The sequence below is a fragment of the Oncorhynchus keta genome, chromosome 24 (genome assembly GCF_023373465.1).
Source record: "Oncorhynchus keta strain PuntledgeMale-10-30-2019 chromosome 24, Oket_V2, whole genome shotgun sequence".
Classification (NCBI taxonomy): Eukaryota; Metazoa; Chordata; class Actinopteri; order Salmoniformes; family Salmonidae; genus Oncorhynchus; species Oncorhynchus keta.
Window position 1 is genome coordinate 18,019,471 of NC_068444.1, and position 20,566 is coordinate 18,040,036.

General features: G+C 46.8%; 1 protein-coding gene and 1 long non-coding RNA gene across 17 annotated transcripts in view; one reads left to right on the forward strand and one right to left on the reverse strand.

Moving 5' to 3' along the window:
* Nucleotides 1-20,566, reverse strand: part of LOC118377710 (inactive heparanase-2-like) — a 235,695-nt gene that overhangs the window by 172,787 nt on the left and 42,342 nt on the right. Inside the window, exon 2 of the mRNA XM_052477903.1 lies at nucleotides 7,347-7,464. Coding sequence (XP_052333863.1) covers nucleotides 7,347-7,438 — 92 coding nt within the window. The 5' untranslated portion in view covers nucleotides 7,439-7,464. The remainder of the gene's footprint in view (nucleotides 1-7,346; nucleotides 7,465-20,566) is intronic.
* LOC127911400 (uncharacterized) lies at nucleotides 17,082-20,301 on the forward strand. 16 transcript variants are annotated; one of them, XR_008078262.1, is made up of 11 exons: nucleotides 17,082-17,469; nucleotides 17,553-17,584; nucleotides 17,928-17,987; nucleotides 18,037-18,130; nucleotides 18,414-18,509; nucleotides 18,698-18,729; nucleotides 18,790-18,817; nucleotides 19,145-19,176; nucleotides 19,284-19,425; nucleotides 19,676-19,795; nucleotides 20,128-20,301. It is a non-coding gene; the product is annotated as an uncharacterized LOC127911400 (long non-coding RNA). The 16 variants fall into 16 exon arrangements; XR_008078265.1 differs by lacking the exons at nucleotides 17,082-17,469; nucleotides 17,928-17,987; nucleotides 19,676-19,795; nucleotides 20,128-20,301 and adding an exon at nucleotides 19,933-20,093 and having other exon boundaries at nucleotides 17,491-17,584; nucleotides 18,067-18,160; nucleotides 18,354-18,509; nucleotides 19,342-19,543; XR_008078263.1 differs by lacking the exons at nucleotides 17,082-17,469; nucleotides 17,928-17,987; nucleotides 19,676-19,795; nucleotides 20,128-20,301 and adding an exon at nucleotides 19,933-20,093 and having other exon boundaries at nucleotides 17,491-17,584; nucleotides 18,067-18,160; nucleotides 18,354-18,509; nucleotides 19,342-19,513.

The following is a 20,566-nucleotide window of genomic DNA, read 5'->3' on the forward strand; positions in this document are numbered from 1 at the left end:
CTCTCAATTCAATTTAAGGGCTTTATTGGCATGGGAAACATGTGTTAACATTGCCAAAGCAAGTGAGGTAGATAATATATAAAGTTAAATAAAAAATGTAAATGAACTGTCACGCCTTGGTCATTGTATTTTGTGTTTTTGGTATATGTTTGGGTAGGCCAGGGTGTGACATGGGTTTATATGTTGTATTCGTATTGGGTTTTGTATTATTTGGGATCGCGGCTGATTAGGGGTGTGGTATAGGTTTGGCTGCCTGAGGCGATTCTCAATCAGAGTCAGGTGATTCTCGTTGTCTCGGATTGGGAACCGTATTTAGGTAGCCTGAGTTCGCGTTGTATTTTGTGGGTGTTTGTTCCTGTCTCTGTGTTGTAGTCACCAGATAGGCTGTAATTAGTTTCACGCTTCGTTTGTTGTTTTTCGTATTTCAGTTATTTCATGTACCGTTTTCGTTCATTAAAGTCATGAGTAACCTACACGCTGCATTTCGGTCTGACTCTCTTCTTACAACAGATGAACTTCGTTACAGAAACACCCACCACTCACAGACCGAGCAGTGTGTAAACTGGCAGGAGCCTAAGGAGGACGTTATGGACAGCAGAAGCATGGAGTATACATCGTGGGAAGAAATCGACAGGTGGGCGGCCGACCCGGAGAGAGTGCAGGTGCCCGCCTGGGATTCCCTACAGCAATGTGAACAGGGCTATAGACGTATGGAGTCGAAAAGGAAAGCACGGCTATACAGAGCGAAAACCGAAAGTAACGGGGGAAAGCGCAGAGAGAGAGTGGCTGAGTCAGGAGTCAGACCTGAGCCTACTCTCCCTGTTAATTGTGAGGAGCAGCAATATAAGGACTTCTGGTCTTGGGAGATGATATTAGACGGTAAAGGATCCTGGGCTCAGCCGGGAGAATATCGCCGTCCCAAGGAAGAAATAGACGCGGCTAAAGCGGAGAGGCGCAGGTATGAGGAAGCAGCACGGCGACGCGGTTGGAAACCGGAAAGTCACCCCAAAAAAATTATTGGGGGGGGGGCTAGAAGGGAGAATAGTTATGCCAGGTAGGAGACCTGCGCATACTCCCTGTGCTCCCCGTTGGGCTAGAGAGACCGGGCAGGCACCGTGTTATGCTATGGAGCGCACGGTGTCTCCAGTGCGGGTGCAGAGCCAGGTGCGGCACATACCAGCCCTTCCTATTGGCCAGGCTAGAGTGGGCATCGAGCCAGTTAAGCTTGGGCAGGCTCGGTGCTCAAGAGCTCCAGTGCGCCTGCACGGTCCGGTCTATCCAGAGCCACCTCGACACACCAGTCCTCCGGTAGCAGCTCCCCGCACCAGGCTTCCTGTGCGTGTCCTCGATCCAGTACCACCAGTTCCAGCACCACACACCAGGCCTCCAGTGCGCCTCGCCTGTTCAGCGCAGCCAGAGCCTTTCTCCTCTCCTGCGCTATCGGAGTCTCCCGCCTGTTTAGTGCAGCCAGAGCCTTTCTCCTCTCCTGCCCTGCCGGAGTCTCCTGTCTGCCCAGCGCGGCCAGTGCTCCCAGTCTGCCCAGCGCGGCCAGTGCTCCCAGTCTGCCCAGCGCGGCCAGTGCTCCCAGTCTGCCCAGTGCTCCCAGTCTGCCCAGCGCCGCCAGTGCTCCCAGTCTGCCCAGTGCTCCCAGTCTGCCCAGCGCCGCCAGTGCCGCCAGTCAGCCCAGCGCTGCCCGACAACCAGTCTCATCCAGATCTGCTCGACAACCAGTCTCTTCCAGATCTGCCCGACAACCAGTCTCTTCCAGATCTGCCCGACAACCGGTCTCTTCCAGATCTGCTCGACAACCAGTCTCTTCCAGATCTGCCAGCCAGCCAGGATTTACCGGAGCCTACTACCTGCCTGAGCTTCCTCTCAGTACTGAGCTTCCTCTCAGTACTGGGCTTCCTCTCAGTACTGGGCTGCCTCTCAGTACCGGGCTTCTTCTGTCCCGAGCTGGCCCTCTGTCCCGAGCTGCCCCTCTGTCCCGAGCTGCCCCTCTGTCCCGAGCTGCCCCTCTGTCCTGAGATGCCCCTCTGTCCTGAGATGCCCCTCTGTCCTGAGATGCCCCTCTGTCCTGAGATGCCCCTCTGTCCTGAGCTGCCCCTCTGTCCCGAGCTGCCCCTCTGTCACGAGCTGCTCCTCAGTTATGTGGGGATTAGGGTGAGGACTATTAGGCCATGGTCGGCGGAGAAGGTGGATTATCCCAGGACGCTAAGGGGAGGAACTAGGACATTTATGGAGTGGGGTCCACGTCCCGAGCCAGAACCGCCACCATGGACAGACGCCCACCCGGACCCTCCCTATGCTCTTGAGGTGCGTCCGGGAGTCCGCACCTTAGGGGGGTTCTGTCACGCCTTGGTCATTGTATTTTGTGGTTTTGTTATATGTTTGGGTAGGCCAGGGTGTGACATGGGTTTATATGTTGTATTCGTATTGGGGTTTGTATTATTTGGGATCGCGGCTGATTAGGGGTGTGGTATAGGTTTGGCTGCCTGAAGTCAGGTGAGTCAGGTGATTCTCGTTGTCTCGGATTGGGAACCGTATTTAGGTAGCCTGAGTTCGCGTTGTATTTTGTGGGTGTTTGTTCCTGTCTCTGTGTTGTAGTCACCAGATAGGCTGTAATTAGTTTCACGCTTCGTTTGTTCTTTTTCGTATTTCAGTTATTTCATGTACCGTTTTCGTTCATTAAAGTCATGAGTAACCTACACGCTGCATCTCTTCTTACAACAGATGAACGTCGTTACATGAACAGTAAACATTACACATACAAAAGTTTCAAAACAATAAAGACATTACAAATGTCATATATATATATATATATACAGTGTTGTAACAATGTACAAATAGTTAAAGTACACAAGGGAAAATAAACAAGCATAAATATGGGTTGTATTTACAATGGTGTTTGTTCTTCACTGGTTGCCCTTTTCTCGTGGCAACAGGTCACACATCTTGCTGCTGTGATGGCACACTGTGGAATTTCACCCAGTAGATATGGGAGTTTTTCAAAATTGGATTTGTTTTCAAATTCTTTGTGGATCTGTGTAATCTGAGGGAAATATGTATCTCTCGCTCCACAACAGCAGGTTAATGACTCTCTCTCTCTACTACAGCAGGTTAATGTCTCCATCTCTCTCTCTCTACTACAGCAGGTTAATGTCTCTCTCTCTTCACAAACGCATGTTAATGTCTCTCTCTCTCTCTCTACTACAGCAGGTTAATGTCTCTCTCTCTCTACAACAGCAGGTTAATGTCTCTCTCTCTACTACAGCAGGTTAATGTCTCTCTCTCTCTACTACAGCAGGTTGATGTCTCTCTCTCTACTACAGCAGGTTAATGTCTCTCTCTCTACTACAGCAGGTTAATGTCTCTCTCTCTCTACTACAGCAGGTTAATGTCTCTCTCTCTACTACAGCAGGTTAATGTCTCTCTCTCTCTACTACAGCAGGTTAATGTCTCTCTCTCTACTACAGCAGGTTAATGTCTCTCTCTCTCTACTACAGCAGGTTAATGTCTCTCTCTCTCTACTACAGCAGGTTAATGTCTCTCTCTCTACTACAGCAGGTTAATGTCTCTCTCTCTACAACAGCAGGTTAATGTCTCTCTCTCTACTACAGCAGGTTAATGTCTCTCTCTCTACTACAGCAGGTTAATGTCTCTCTCTCTACTACAGCAGGTTAATGTCTCTCTCTCTCTACAACAGCAGGTTAATGTCTCTCTCTCTCTCTCTCTACTGCAGCAAGTTAATGTCTCTCTCTCTCTCTCTCTACTACAGCAGGTTAATGTCTCTCTCTCTCTCTACTACAGCAGGTTAATGTCTCTCTCTCTACTACAGCAGGTTAATGTCTCTCTCTCTCTACTACAGCAGGTTAATGTCTCTCTCTCTACTACAGCAGGTTAATGTCTCTCTCTCTCTACTACAGCAGGTTAATGTCTCTCTCTCTACTACAGCAGGTTAATGTCTCTCTCTCTCTACAACAGCAGGTTAATGTCTCTCTCTCTCTCTACTACAGCAGGTTAATGTCTCTCTCTCTCTCTCTACTACAGCAGGTTAATGTCTCTCTCTCTCTCTACTACAGCAGGTTAATGTCTCTCTCTACTACAGCAGGTTAATGTCTCTCTCTACTACAGCAGGTTAATGTCTCTCTCTCTACTACAGCAGGTTAATGTCTCTCTCTCTACTACAGCAGGTTAATGTCTCTCTCTCTACTACAGCAGGTTAATGTCTCTCTCTCTCTCTACTACAGCAGGTTAATGTCTCTCTCTCTACTACAGCAGGTTAATGTCTCTCTCTCTCTACTACAGCAGGTTAATGTCTCTCTCTCTCTACAACAGCAGGTTAATGTCTCTCTCTCTCTCTCTCTACTGCAGCAAGTTAATGTCTCTCTCTCTCTCTACTACAGCAGGTTAATGTCTCTCTCTCTACTCTAGCAGGTTAATGTCTCTCTCTCTCTACTCTAGCAGGTTAATGTCAATTCAATTCAAGGGCTTTATTGGCATGGGAAACATGTGTTAACATTGCCAAAGCAAGTGAGGTAGACAACATACAAAGTGAATATATAAAGTGAAAAACAACAAAATTAACAGTAAACATTACACATAAAGATGTTTCAAAACAGTAAAGACATTACAAATGTCATATTATATATATGTACAGTGTTTTAACAATGTACAAGATAAAATAAATAAGCATAAATATGGGTTGTATTTACAATGGTGTTTGTTCTTCACTGGTTGCCCTTTTCTCGTGGCAACAGGTCACAAATCTTGCTGCTGTGATGGCACACTGTGGAATTTCACCCAGTAGATATGGGAGTTTTTCAAAATTGGATTTGTTTTCGAATTCTTTGTGGATCTGTGTCATCTGAGGGAAATATGTCTTTCTTATATGGTCATACATTGGGCAGGAGGTTAGGAAGTGCAGCTCAGTTTCCACCTCCTTTTGTGGGCAGTGTGCACAGCCTGTCTTCTCTTGAGAGCCATGTCTGCCTACGGCGGTCTTTCTCAATAGCAAGGCTATGCTCACTAAGTATGTACATAGTCAACGATTTCCTTAAGTTTGGGTCAGTCATAGTGGTCAGGTATTCTGCCACTGTGTACTGTCTGTTCAGGGCCAAATAGCATTCTAGTTTGCTCAGTTTTTTTGTTAATTACTTGACACATTGGAAAGAATTATCTTTTTGTTTTCTCATAATGTGGTGGTGTCTAATTGTGCTGCTGTCCTGGGGCTCTGTAGGGTGTGTTTGTGTTTGTGAACAGAGCCCCAGGACCAGCTTGCTTAGGGGACGCTTCTCCAGGTTCATCTCTCTGTAGGTGATGGTTTTGTTGTGGAAGGTTTGGGAATCGCTTCCTTAACGGCTCTTTTCTGGATTTTGATAATTAATGGGTATCGGCCTAATTCTGCTCTGCATGCATTATTTGGTGATCTACGTTGTACACGGAGGATATTTTTGCAGAATTCTGCATGCAGAGTCTCAATTTGGTGTTTGTCCCATTTTGTGAAGTCTTGTTTGGTGAGCGGACCCCAGACCTCACAACCATAAAGGGCAATGGGCTCTGACTGATTCAAGTATTTTTAGCCAAATCCTAATTGGTATGTTGAAATGTGTTCCTTTTGATGGGATAGAATGCCCTTCTTGCCTTCTCTCAGATCGTTCACAGCTTTGTGGAAGTTACCTTTGGCGCTGATGTTTAGGCCAAGGTATGTATAGTTTTTTGTGTGCTCTAGGGCAACAGTGTCTAGATGGAATTTGTATTTGTGGTCCTGGCAACTGGACCTTTTTTGGAACACCATTATTTTGGTCTTACTGAGATTTACTGTCAGGGCCCAGGTCTGACAGAATCTGTGCAGAATATCTAGGTGCTGCTGTAGGCCCTCCTTGGTTGGTGACAGAAGCACCAGATCATCAGCAAACAGCAGACATTTGACTTCGGATCTTAGCAGGGGGAAGCCAGGTGCTGCAGACTTTTTTAGTGCCCGCGCCAATTCGTTAATATATATATGTTGAAGAGGGTGGGGCTTAAGCTGCATCCCTGTCTTACCCCACGACCCGTGTGAGGAAGTTTGTTTCTTTTTGCCAATTTTAACCGCACACTTGTTGTTTGTGTACATGGATTTTATAATGTCGTATGTTTTACCCACAACACCACTTTCCATCAATTTGTTTAGCAGACCCTCATGCCAAATTGAGTCGAAGGCTTTTTTTGAAATCAACAAAGCATGAGAAGACTTTGCCTTTGTTTTTGTTTGTTTGTCAATTAGGGTGTGCAAGGTGAATACATGGTCTATTGTATGGTGGTAATTTGGTAAAAAGCCAATTTGACATTTGTTCAGTACATTGTTTTCAATGTAATGCTGTTAATGATAATGAGGAGGATTTTCCCAAGGTTACTGTTGACGCATATTCCACAGTAGTTATTGCGGTCAAATTCGTCTCCATTCTTGTGGATTGGAGTGATCAGTCCTTGGTTCCAAATATTGGGGAAGATGCCAGAGCTCAGGATGATGTTAAAGAGTTTTAGTATAGCCAATTGGAATGTGTTGTCTGTATATTTGATCATTTCATTAAGGATACCATCAACACCACAGGCCTTTTTGGGTTGGAGGGTTTTCATTTTGTCCTGTAACTTGTTCAAGGTAATTGGAGAATCTAGTGGGTTCTGGTAGTCTTTAATAGTTGATTCTAAGATTTGTATTTGATCATGTATATGTTTTTGCTCTTTATTCTTTGTTATAGAGCCAAAAAGATTGGAGAAGTGGTTTACCCATACATCTCCATTTTGGATAGATAATTATTCGTGTTGTTGAGAGTTCAATATAGTGCTCCTTTAATGCACACGCTGTGAACCACGGCCACCCCACTAAACACTGGGTGCTCAAAACCAAAATGTCCCAGACACAGGGAACGAAAACAGTCCAGCACTATATACGATCATACACAAACACGTTCGTCTGTAACAAACACCAGGGTTACAATAACAAAGAAATGGGCTTTGGCTGACTAATAAAGCCCAACTAATTACAACCAACTCAAAACAGGTGTAATCAATAAACACATAAGGAGGGGGAGAAAAGAATCAGTGGCAGCTAGTAGACGACCGCCGAGCACCACCTGAACGGGAAGGGGAGCCACCTTCGGTCGGAGTCGTGACAGTAACCCCCTCCCCCGACACCCCCAACACCGGCCTCAAGGTTGACCCAGAGGACGAGGCGCTGGGCGATCCGGATGGAGGCAATGGAAATCCCTCAACATCGACAGATCCAAACTGTCCCCCACCGGTACCCAGCACCTCTCCTCCAGACCGTACCCCTCCCAGTCCACGAGGTACTGCAGGCCCCTCACCCGGCGTCTCGAGTCCAGAATGGCCCGTAACGTGTACGCCGGGGACCCCTCGATGTCCAGAGGGGGAGGAGGGACCTCCGGCACCTCACCATCCTGCAGGGGACCAGCTACCACCGGCCTGAGGAGAGACACATGAAACGAGGGGTTAATACGATAATAGGAAGGGAGTTGTAATCGATAACACACCTCGTCTATTCTCCTCAGGACTTTGAAGGGCCCTACACACTCCGTCCCTTCAATGGCCCAGAACCGGCTGGTACCCCAACACACACTGAAAGGGGGACACATTAGTAGAGGAGTGGCGTAGTGAGTTCTGGGCCATTTCGGCCCAGGGGATATATCTCGCCCACTCCCCTGGCCGGTCCTGGCAATACGACCGCAGAAACCTACCCACTTCCTGGTTCACTCTCTCTACCTGCCCATTACTCTCGGGGTGATAACCGGAGGTCAGGCTGACCGAGACCCCCAGACGCTCTATGAACGCCCTCAATACTCAGGATGTGAACTGGGGGCCCCGATCAGAAACGATGTCCTCCGGCACCCCGTAGTGCCGGAAGATGTGGGTGAATAATGCCTCCGCGGTCTGTAGGGCTGTAGGGATACCGGGCAACGGGAGGAGACGGCAGAACTTAGAGAACCGATCCACAATCGCCAGAACCGTAGTGTTCCCATGAGACGGGGGAAGATCGGTCAGGAAATCTACGGATAGATGAGACCATGGCCATTGTGGAACGGGGAGGGGTTGTAACTTCCCTCTAGGAAGGTGCCTAGGAGCCTTACTCTGGCCGCATACTGAACAGGAGGAGACCCTAACGTCCTTAGCCAATACCTCTCCACTGTCCTCGCCACCCTAGGGTGACCCGAGGAGGGTAGGACGTGAGCCCACCGAATCAGTTGGTCCCTAACACCAAGCGGCATGTACTTCCGCCCCGCCGGACACTGAGGAGGCGCGGGTCCCGCCCGTAACGTCGCTCGATGTCCTAGTCCAGCTCCCATACCACTGGTGCTATCAGCCTTGAGGCGGGAAGGATGGGAGTAGGTTCGGCGCCAACACGGGTGCATCCGTGAACAGCCCCTTCAACCTGTTGAAAGCTCCTTCCGCCTCTCCATCATAATCCCTCCTTTTTCTTCACAAAAAAGAAACTCGAGGAGACGGGTGAGATGGAGGGCCGAATGTACCCCTGTCCCAGAGACTCCGTGACATATGTCTCCATAGCCAACATCTCCTCTTGGGACAATGGGTACACGTGACTCTTGGGAAGTGCAGCGTTTACCTGGAGATCTATCGCACAATCCCTTCCCGGTCGATGAGGTGGTAATTTAGTCACTTTTTACTGAAAGCGGTTGCCAAATCGGCATACTCTGGGGGGAATGCACACTGTGGGAACCTGGTCTGGACTCTCCACCGACGTGGCACCGATTGGAAACTCCCAGACACCTTCCAGAACACTCCTCTGACCACCCCTGGAGAACCCCCTTTTTCCATTAAATTTTAGGATTGTGCCGGGCCAACCAGGGAATCCCTAGCACCACTGGAAACGCAGGTCGAATCAATGATATAGAGACTGATACGGTCCCTATGATTCCCTGTGTCACCATGTCCAGTGGAACTGTGGTCTCCCTAACCACCCCTGACCCTAATGGCCGGCTATCTAGGGAGTGCACGGGAAAGGGAGAATCTATCGGCACAAGCGGAACACCTAACTTAAGGGCGAGTCCGCGATCCATAAAGTTCCCAGCTGCGCCTGAATCGACTAGCGCCCTATGCTGGGAAGAGGGAACATTTTTTGGGGAAAAATCAAGTCAAACAGAACAGGGGGTTCTGGGTGAGTTTGGTGCTGACTCACCTGGGGTGATCGAGAAGTGTTCTGCCTGCCATCTCGACTCCCAGACGGACACCTCCAGCACCGATCGACGAGTGTCCTCTCCGACCACAGCTGGTACCTCCTCCTCCGGTACCCCTCGGCACGGCCCCTCCCAACTCCATCGGAATGGGAGTGGAAGTGCTGGGTGGTGGAACGAACAGGACCCTCTCCGAACGCCCGCGGGCAGCCAGCAGATTGTCCAGTCGGATGGACATGTCAATCAGCTCATCCAGGGAAAGAGCGGTGTCCCGACACGCTAGCTCCCTGCGGACGTCCTCCCGGAGACTACACCGGTAGTGATCGATAAGGGCCCTGTCGTTCCACACAGATGCTGCTGCCAAGGTCCGGAACTCCAGCGCGTAATCCTGGGCGCTCCTCTTGTCCTGCCTGAGATGGAATAGTCGTTCTCCCGCCGCTCGGCCCTCTGGAGTGTGATCAAACACGGCACAATAACGGTGGGTAAACTCTGGGTAGTGCTCCTTCGCTGAGTCTGGGCCAATCCAGACTGCGTTCGCCCACTCCAGAGTACTCCCGAGGGAGTGGGTCTTACGGTGGCCAGGTACAGTTCCAGTTGGAGTAAGAACCCCTGGCACCCCGCCGCCGCTCCATCATAATCCCTCGGGAGTGCAAGACGGACAGCACTGGAGCCGGGGGATGGGGAGTCATGGGCTGGGGGAGCCGAAGGTGGAGAGAGGAGACCACTCCTCTCCCATCGGTCCATTCTCTCCATCACTTGCTCCATATCCGATCCGATGGAGAACGGTGGTATGGTGGAGAACCCGTTCCTCCATCGATGGGAGAGGGTTGGCCGCTGCTCCTGCTGACTCCATTTAACAGGTGCGAGATTCTGTAACGTACTGGGTGTCGTGAGTATGAAGTCAGGCGCAGGGAAAACAGAGAGTTCAATATAGTGCTCTTTTAATGCACACACGGGGAACCACGGTCACTCCACTAAACACTGGGTGCTCAAACCAAAATGCCCCAGACACGGGGAACGAAAACAGTCCAGCACTATATACGATCATACACAAACACGTTCGTCTGTAACAAACACCAGGGTTACAATAATCAATCCCACACAAAGCACTGGGCTTTCCATTTTGAATAGATAATTATTTGTGTTATTGTTTGTTTAGTGTTTTCCAATTTTACCAGAAGTGGTTAGAGTCTATGGATTCTTCAATTACATTGAGCTGATTTCTGACGTGCTGTTCCTTCTTTTTCCGTAGTGTATTTCTGTATTGTTTTAGTGATTCACCATAGTGAAGGCGTAGACTCAGGTTTTCTGGGTGTCTATTTTTTTGGTTGGACAAGTTTCTCAATTTCTTTCTTAGATTTTTGCATTCTTCATCAAACCATTTGTCATTGTTGTTCATTTTCTTCGGTTTTCTATTTGAGATTTTTAGATTTGATAGGGTAGCTGAGAGGTCAAATATACTGTTAAGATTTTCTACTGCCAAGTTTACACCTTCACTATTGCAGTGAAACGTTTTACCCAGGAAATTGTCTAAAAGGGATTGAATTTGTTGTTGCCTAATTGTTTTTTTGGTAGGTTTCCAAACTGCATTCCTTCCATCTATAGCATTTCTTAATGTTACTCAGTTTCTTTGGCTTTGATGCCTCGTGATTGAGTATTGCTCTGTTCAAGTAGACTGTGATTTTGCTGTGGTCTGATAGGGGTGTCAGTGGGCTGACTGTGAACGCTCTGAGAGACTCTGGGTTGAGGTCAGTGATAAAGTAGTCTACAGTACTACTGCCAAGAGATGAGCTTTAGGTGTAGCTACCATAGGAGTCCCCTCGAAGCCTACCATTGTCTATGTACATACCCAGCGTGCGACAGAGCTGCAGGAGTTGTGACCCGTTTTTGTTGGTTATGTTGTCATAGTTGTGCCTAGGGAGGCATATGGGGGAGGGAATGCTGTCACCTGCAGGCAGGTGTTTGTCCCCCTGTGTGCTGAGGGTGTCAGGTTCTTGTCCGGTTCTGGCATTTAGGTCGCCACAGACTAGTACATGTCCCTGGGCCTGGAAATTATTGATTTCCCCTTCCAGGATGGAGAAGCTGTCTTCATTAAAGTATGATGATTCTAGTGGGGGGATATAGATAGCACACAGGAGGACATGTTTCTCTGTTAGGATCATTTCCTTTTGAATTTCTAGCCAAATGTAAAATGTTCCTGTTATGATTAGTTTAATGGAGTGAGTTAGGTCTGCTCTATACCAATATAGCATACCCCCTGAGTACCTTCCCTGTTTCACACCTGGTAGTTTGGTGGATGGGACTACCAGCTCTCTGTAACCTAGAGGGCAACCAGTAGGTCCATTTCCTCTATACCAGGTTTCTTGCAGGATGACAATGTCTGTATTACCGATTTCTTTGGTGAAGTCCGGGTTCCTGCTCTTTAGGCCAAAGGCAGATGACCTCAGGCCTTGGATATTCCAGGATGATATAGTGAAGGCTTTTTGTTCCATAAAGTGTCTCTCTCTCGCTCTCTCGCTCGCGCACTCTCTCGATCGCGCTCTCGCTCTCTCTCTCGCTCTCTCTCGCTCGCTCTCTCTCCTACAGCAGGTTAATGTCATTTCAATTCAAGGGGCTTTATTGGCATGGGAAACATGTGTTAACATTGCCAAAGCAAGTGAGGTATATATTATACAAAAGTGAAATAAACAATAAAAATGAACAGTAAACATTACACATACAGAAGTTTCAAAACAATAAAAACATTACAAATGTCATATTATATATATATATATATACACAGTGTTGTAACAATGTACAAATAGTTAATGTCTCTCTCTCTAATACAGCAGGTTAATGTCTCTCTCTCTACGACAGCAGGTTATCGTCACAATAAAGACATTACATATCTCTCTCTTTTAGCAGGTTAATGTATCTATATCTACTACAGCAGGTTAATATATATATATATACAGTGTTGTAACAATGTACAAATAGTTAATAGTTAATGTCTCTCTCTCTCTACTACAGCAGGTTAATGTCTCTCTCTCTCTACTACAGCAGGTTAATGTATCTCTCTCTACTATAACAGGTTAATGTCTCTCTCTCTCTCTCTCTACTATAGCAGGTTAATGTCTCTCTCTCTTCTACTACAGCAGGTTAATGTCTCTCTCTCTCTACTACAGCAGGTTAATGCCTCTCTCATCTACAGCAGGTAAATGTCTCCCTCTCCTACAGCAGGTTAATGTCTCTCTCTCTCTTCTACAGAAGGTTAATGTCTCTGTCACGCCTTGGTCATTGTATTTTGTGTTTTTGTTATATGTCTGGGTAGGCCAGGTGTGACATGGGTTTATATGTTGTGTTTCAGCAGGTTAATGTCTATTGCAGGTTTGTAATATTTGGGATCTCGGCTGATTAGCAGGTTAATGGCTTGGCTGCCTCTTCTCACAGTCAGGTGCTCTTCGTTGTCTCTGATTGGGAACCGTATTTCTACAGCAGGTTAATGTTTCTCTCTTTGTATTTTGCAGGTGTTTGTTCCTGTCTCTGTGTTGTAGTCAGCAGTTAATGTCTCTCTCTCTTCTACAGCAGGTTAATGTTCCTTCTCTGTTGTTTTTGTACAGCAGGTTATTTCATGCACCGCTCTTCTGTTCAGGTTAAAGTCATGAGTAACTTCTACAGCAGGTTAATTTCGGTCCGACTTTCTTCATTCAACTCGAACTCCGTCTACAGAAACAGGTTAACCACTCACGGACTGAGCAGGTTGAACTGGCAGGAGCTAAAGGAGGTTACGTTATGGACTAGAGGCATGGATTATAGCAGGTTAACGTCTCTCTAATCGACAGGTTAATGCCTCCCAGACTACAGCAGGTTAATGCCCACCTGGGATTCTCTCTCTCTGCAGCAGGATGGGCTATACAGCAGGTTAATAGGAAAACACTCTACGCAGCAGGTTAATGTCTCACCCCTAAAACAGCAGGTTAATGGGGGCTTACAGCAGGTTAAGAGTATGGCTACAGCAGGAGATAGACCTGAGCCAACTCTCCTTGTTCATCAGGTGAAGCCTAAGGAGGAGACCAGAACCACAGCCAGGTTAATGTCTCTCAGAGACTGTGACAGCAGGTTAATGGGGAAAGTCTCTCTCTTCTACAGCAGGTTAATTGCTAGCTTGGTGCTACAGCAGGTTAATATTCGTCTACGACGGATGTCTCTCTACTACAGGGATTTGATAGCACCAGAGGTTAGCTCTCTCTCTCAACCAGCAGGTTAATGCTCTCTCTGTTCTACGGCTGGTTAATGTTGGTGCCAGCCTCACGCAGCAGGGCCTCCTGTGCACATCCCTAGCCTTGCACGTCCTGTGCCTACACTGCTCTCAAGATCTCCTACGCCTTCACAGGTTAATGCCCATCCTGTCCACCACCTCACACCAGTCCTACAGCAGGTTAATGTCAGCTCCCTTCTACAGCAGGTTAATTCCTGTCGTGTCCTCAGGTTAATGATCCTGTACCTACAGCAGGTTAATGCACCACTTCTACCAGGCCTCCACTACAGCAGGTTAATGCCCTCTCTGCCCAGCAGGTTAATGCTCCCAGTCTGCCTAGCGCCGCTCAGAGCTACCCAGGTTAATGCCCAGCGCCTTCCAGAGCTCCCAGTCAGCAGGTTAATGTCGCCTCTCTCCCTTCTACAGCAGGTTAATGCGCCGCCAGTGCAGGTTAAGTCTGCTCCAGCGCAGGTTAATGTCTGCCCAGCAGGTTAATGTCTGCCCTCTCTTCTACAGCAGGTTAATGTCCCAGCTCTCTTCGCAGCAGGTTAATGCTCTCTCTCTCCTACAGCGGTTAATGTCTCTCTCCAGTCAGCCCAGCGCCGCCAGACAACCAGTCTCTTCCAGATCTGCAGGACAACCAGTCTCTTCCAGATCTGCCAGACAACCAGTCTCTTCCAGATCTGCCAGACAGCAGGTTAATTCCAGATCTGCCAGACAGGTTAATGTCTCTTCCAGATCTACAGACAGGTTAAGTCTCTTCCAGATCTGCCCTACAGCAGGTCTCTTCCAGATCTGCCAGCAGGTTACCATGTCTCTTCCAGATCTGCCCGACAGCAGGTTCTCTTCCAGATCTGCCAGCAACCAGTCTCTTCCAGATCTCTTGTCAAGGTGAATCTTCCAGTTCTTCCAGCCAGCCAGGATTTACTGGAGCTCTACTACCAGGTTAATGTCTTCCTCTCTTCTACTGGGCTTCCTCTCAGTACCAGGTTAATGCTTCCTCTACAGCAGGTTAATGTCTTCCTCTCAGTACAGCAGGTTAATGTCCCTACAGCTGCCCCTCTGTCCCGAGCTGCCCCTCTGTCTCGAGCTGCCCCTCTGTCCCAGATGCTCCCTCTGTCCAGGTTAGATGCCCCTCTGTCCCAGCAGATGCCCCTCTGTCCCACAGCAGGCCCCTCTGTCACGAGCTGCTCCTCAGTTATGTACAGGGGATCTCTCTGAGGACTATTAGCCATGGTCGGCGGAAAAGGTGGATTATCCCAGGACGCAGGGGAGGAAATAGGACATTACAGCAGGTTAATGGTCCACTCCCAGCAGGAATGTCCACCATGGACAGAGGTTACCCGGTCCCTCCCTATGCTACAGCAGGTTAATGCGTCTCGGGAGTCCGTCTCTCTCCTACAGGGGGGTAATGTCACGCCTCTTCTACAGTCATTGTTTTTGTCTTTTTACTATATGTTTGGTTAATGGCCAGATCTTCTGACATGCAGGTTTATATGTTGTGTTTCTTCTACAGGGGTTTGTAATATTTGGGATCGCGGCTGATTAGGGGTTTGTTAGGCTTGGCTGCCTGAGCAGGTTAATTCTCAACTACAGTCAGGTGCTCTTCAGCAGGTTAATGTTGTCTCTGATTGGGAACCGTATTTAGGCAGCCTGAGTTTCGCTTTGTATTTTGTGGGTGTTTGTTCCTGTCTCTGTGTTGTAGTTTCACGTTCCGTTCTGTCTCTCTCTCTATACTACAGCAGGTTAATGTCTCTCTCTCTTCTACAGCTGGTTAATGTCTCTCTCTCTTCACCAGCAGGTTAATGTCTCTTTCTCTCTCTCTCTTCTACAGCTGGTAAATGTCTCTCTCTCTCTACTACAGCAGGTTCATCTCTCTCTCTCTACTACAGCAGGTTAATGTCTCTCTCTCTCTACAGCAGGTTAATGTCTCTCTCTCATCGACAGCAGGTTAATGTCTCTCTCTCTTCTACAGAAGGTTCATGTCTCTCTCCTACATCAGGTGAATGTCTCTCTCTCTACTATAGAAGGTAAATGTCTCTCTCTTTCTACTACAGCAGGTAAATGTCTCTCTCTCTGTACTATAGCAGGTTAATGTCTCTCTCTCTCCGACAGCAGGTTAATGTCTCTCTCTCTTCTACAGCAGGTTAATGTCTCTCTCTACTACAGCAGGTTAATGTCTCTCTCTCTACTACTACAGCAGGTTAATGTCTCTCTCTCTGTTCTACATCAGGTTAATGTCTCTCTCTCTCTCTCTCTACTACAGCAGGTTAATGTCTCTCTCTCTCTACTACAGCAGGTTAATGTCTCTCTCTCTACTACAGCAGGTTAATGTCTCTCTCTCTACTACAGCAGGTTAATGTCTCTATCTCTCTCTACTACAGCAGGTTAATGTCTCTCTCTTCTACAGCAGGTTAATGTCTCTCTCTCTCTTCTATAGCAGGTTTATGTATCTTTCTCTATACTATAGTAGGTAAATGTCTCTCTCTCTCTACTACAGCAGGTTAATGTCTCTCTCTACTACAGCACGTTAATGTATCTCTCTCTCTCTTCTACAGCAGGTTAATGTCTCTCTCTCTTCACCAGCAGGTTAATGTCCTCTCTGTCTTCTCAGGTTAAGTTCTACAGCAGGTTAATGGCTCTCTTCTACAGCAGGTTAATGTCTCTCTCTCTACAGCAGGACTCTCTCCTACAGCAGGTTAATGTCTGCTCTCTCTCTACAGCAGGTTAATGTCTCTCTTGGATAAAAGCGTAATGCTAAATACAGCAGTTAATGGCATATACAGCAGGTTAATGTCTCTCTCTTCTCAGGTTAATCTCTCTTCTACAGCAGGTTAATCTCTCTCTCTCTCTTCTACAGCAGGTTAATGTCTCTCTCTCTTCTACAGCAGGTTAATGTCTCTCTCTCTCTCTCTTCTACAGCAGGTTAATGTCTCTCTCTCTCTTCTACAGCAGGTTAATCTCTCTCTCTTCTCTCTCTCTTCTACAGCAGGTTAATGTCTCTCTCTCTTCTACAGCAGGTTAATGTCTCTCTCTCTTCTACAGCAGGTTAATGTCTCTCTCTCTCTACAGCAGGTTAATGTCTCTCTCTCTACTACAGCAGGTTAATGTCTCTCTCTCTTCTACAGCAGGTTAAATCTCTCTCTCTCTTCTACAGCAGGTTAATGTCTCTCTCTCTCTCTCTCTACAGCAGGTTAAATCTCTCTCTCTCTTCTACAGCAGGTAAATGTCTCTCTCTCTTCTCCCACAGCAGGTTAATCTCTCTCTCTCTCTTCTACAGCAGGTTAATGTCTCTCTCTCTCTTCTACAGCAGGTTAATGTCTCTCTCTCTTCTACAGCAGGTTAATGTCTCTCTCTCTTCTACAGAAGGTTAATGTCTCTCTCTCTACTATAGCAGGTAAATATCTCTCTCTCTCTACTATACAAGGTAAATGTCTCTCTCTTTCTACTACTGTATGTAAATGTCTCTCTCTCTACTACAGCAGGTTAAATCTCTCTCTCTCTTCTACAGCAGGTTAATCTCTCTCTCTCTTCTACAGCAGGTTAATGTCTCTCTCTCTTCTACATCAGGTTAATGTCTCTCTCTCTTCTACAGCAGGTTAATGTCTCTCTCTCTCACTACATCAGGTTAATGTCTCTCTCTCTCTCACTACAGCAGGTTAATGTCTCTCTCTCTCTTCTACAGCAGGTTAATGTGTCTCTCTCTCTCTACTACAGCAGGTTAATGTGTCTCTCTCTCTCTACTATAGCAGGTTAATGTGTCTCTCTCTCTCTACTATAGCAGGTTAATGTGTCTCTCTCTCTCTACTATAGCAGGTTAATGTGTCTCTCTCTCTCTACTATAGCAGGTTAATGTGTCTCTCTCTCTACTACAGCAGGTTAATGTGTCTCTCTCTCTACTACAGCAGGTTAATGTCTCTCTTCTACAGCAGGTTAATGTCTCTCTTCTACAGCAGGTTAATGTCTCTCTCTCTCTCTTCTACAGCAGGTTAATGTCTCTCTCTCTTCTACAGCAGGTTAATGTCTCTCTCTCTTCTACAGCAGGTTAATGTCTCTCTCTCTACAGCAGGTTAATGTCTCTCTCTCTTCTACAGCAGGTTAATGTCTCTCTCTCTCTTCTACAGCAGGTTAATGTCTCTCTCTCTCTCTTCTACAGCAGGTTAATGTCTCTCTCTCTCTTCTACAGCAGGTTAATGTGTCTCTCTCTTCTACAGCAGGTTAATGTCTCTCTCTCTTCTACAGCAGGTTAATGTGTCTCTCTCTTCTACAGCAGGTTAATGTCTCTCTCTCTTCTACAGCAGGTTAATGTCTCTCTCTCTTCTACAGCAGGTTAATGTCTCTCTCTCTCTACAGCAGGTTAATGTCTCTCTCTCTTCTACAGCAGGTTAATGTCTCTCTCTCTCTTCTACAGCAGGTTAATGTCTCTCTCTTCTACAGCAGGTTAATGTCTCTCTCTCTCTTCTACAGCAGGTTAATGTCTCTCTCTCTCTCTACTACAGCAGGTTAATGTCTCTCTCTCTCTCTTCTACAGCAGGTTAATGTCTCTCTCTCTTCTACAGCAGGTTAATGTCTCTCTCTCAGCAGGTTCTCTCTCTCTCTCTTCTACAGCAGGTTAATGTCTCTCTCTCTCTTCTACAGCAGGTTAATGTCTCTCTCTCTCTCTTCTACAGCAGGTTAATGTCTCTCTCTCTCTCTTCTACAGCAGGTTAATGTCTCTCTCTCTCTTCTACAGCAGGTTAATGTCTCCTACAACAGGTTAATGTCTCTCTCTCTTCTACAGCAGGTTAATGTCTCTCTCTCTCTTCTACAGCAGGTTAATGTCTCTCTCTCTCTTCTACAGCAGGTTAATGTCTCTCTCTCTTCTACAGCAGGTTAATGTCTCTCTCTCTCTCTACAGCAGGTTAATGTCTCTCTCTCTTCTACAGCAGGTTAATGTCTCTCTCTCTCTTCTACAGCAGGTTAATGTCTCTCTCTCTCTTCTACAGCAGGTTAATGTCTCTCTCTCTCTCTTCTACAGCAGGTTAATGTCTCTCTCTCTCTCTTCTACAGCAGGTTAATGTCTCTCTCTCTCTCTTCTACAGCAGGTTAATGTCTCTCTCTCTCTCTCTCTTCTACAGCAGGTTAATGTCTCTCTCTCTCTTCTACAGCAGGTTAATGTCTCTCTCTCTCTTCTACAGCAGGTTAATGTCTCTCTCTCTCTTCTACAGCAGGTTAATGTCTCTCTCTCTCTTCTACAGCAGGTTAATCTCTCTCTCTCTCTCTTCTACAGCAGGTTAATGTCTCTCTCTCTCTCTTCTACAGCAGGTTAATGTCTCTCTCTCTCTTCTACAGCAGGTTAATGTCTCTCTCTCTCTTCTACAGCAGGTTAATGTCTCTCTCTCTACTACAGCAGGTTAAATGTCTCTCTCTCTCTCTACTACAGCAGGTTAATGTCTCTCTCTCTCTTCTACAGCAGGTTAATGTCTCTCTCTCTCTTCTACAGCAGGTTAATGTCTCTCTCTCTCTTCTACAGCAGGTTAATGTCTCTCTCTCTCTCTACAGCAGGTTAATGTCTCTCTCTCTCTACTACAGCAGGTTAATGTCTCTCTCTCTACTACAGCAGGTTAATGTCTCTCTCTCTCTTCTACAGCAGGTTAATGTCTCTCTCTCTCTCTACAGCAGGTTAATGTCTCTCTCTCTTCTACAGCAGGTTAATGTCTCTCTCTCTCTTCTACAGCAGGTTAATGTCTCTCTCTCTCTCTTCTACAGCAGGTTAATGTCTCTCTCTCTCTCAGGTTAATGTCTCTCTCTCTTCTACAGCAGGTTAATGTCTCTCTCTCTTCTACAGCAGGTTAATGTCTCTCTCTCTTCTACAGCAGGTTAATGTCTCTCTCTCTCTTCTACAGCAGGTTAATGTCTCTCTCTCTTCTACAGCAGGTTAATGTCTCTCTCTCTCTCTCTTCTACAGCAGGTTAATGTCTCTCTCGCTCTTCTACAGAAGGTTAATGTCTCCTACAGCAGGTTAATGTCTCTCTCTCTACTACAGCAGGTTAATGTCTCTCTCTCTCTTCTACAGCAGGTTAATGTCTCTCTCTCTCTTCTACAGCAGGTTAATGTCTCTCTCTCTCTTCTACAGCAGGTTAATGTCTCTCTCTCTCTCTCTACAGCAGGTTAATGTCTCTCTCTCTCTCTCTCTCTTCTACAGCAGGTTAATGTCTCTCTCTCTCTTCTACAGCAGGTTAATGTCTCTCTCTCTCTCTCTCTACAGCAGGTTAATGTCTCTCTCTCTTCTACAGCAGGTTAATGTCTCTCTCTCTCTTCTACAGCAGGTTAATGTCTCTCTCTCTCTTCTACAGCAGGTTAATGTCTCTCTCTCTCTCTTCTACAGCAGGTTAATGTCTCTCTCTCTCTTCTACAGCAGGTTAATGTCTCTCTCTTCTACAGCAGGTTAATGTCTCTCTCTCTCTACTACAGCAGGTTAATGTCTCTCTCTCTTCTACAGCAGGTTCTCTCTCTCTTCTACAGCAGGTTAATGTCTCTCTCTCTCTTCTACAGCAGGTTAATGTCTCTCTCTCTCTTCTACAGCAGGTTAATGTCTCTCTCTCTCTTCTACAGCAGGTTAATGTCTCTCTCTCTCTTCTACAGCAGGTTAATGTCTCTCTCTCTCTTCTACAGCAGGTTAATGTCTCTCTCTCAGGTTAATGTCTCTCTCTTCTACAGCAGGTTAATGTCTCTCTCTCTCTTCTACAGCAGGTTAATGTCTCTCTCTCTTCTACAGCAGGTTAATGTCTCTCTCTCTCTTCTACAGCAGGTTAATGTCTCTCTCTCTTCTACAGCAGGTTAATGTCTCTCTCTCTTCTACAGCAGGTTAATGTCTCTCTCTCTCTTCTACAGCAGGTTAATCTCTCTCTCTCAAAGCAGGTATATGTCTCTCTCTCGTTACTGCAGCAGATTCGTTTGGAAATATACGGGCCCTTCCGGACAAGTCTGTTAAAATTACACATCACTGAGACCCCTGACAATCATATAAGATCCAACCCAGATCCGTGACATTATGTATAATTACGGTTCCGGATGCGCTCGTGTATTTTGGTACATTGGATCGTAGAAGACCTCTACCATGGACTTTAGTAGGTGATGGATGGAGAAGGGACTTTATGTC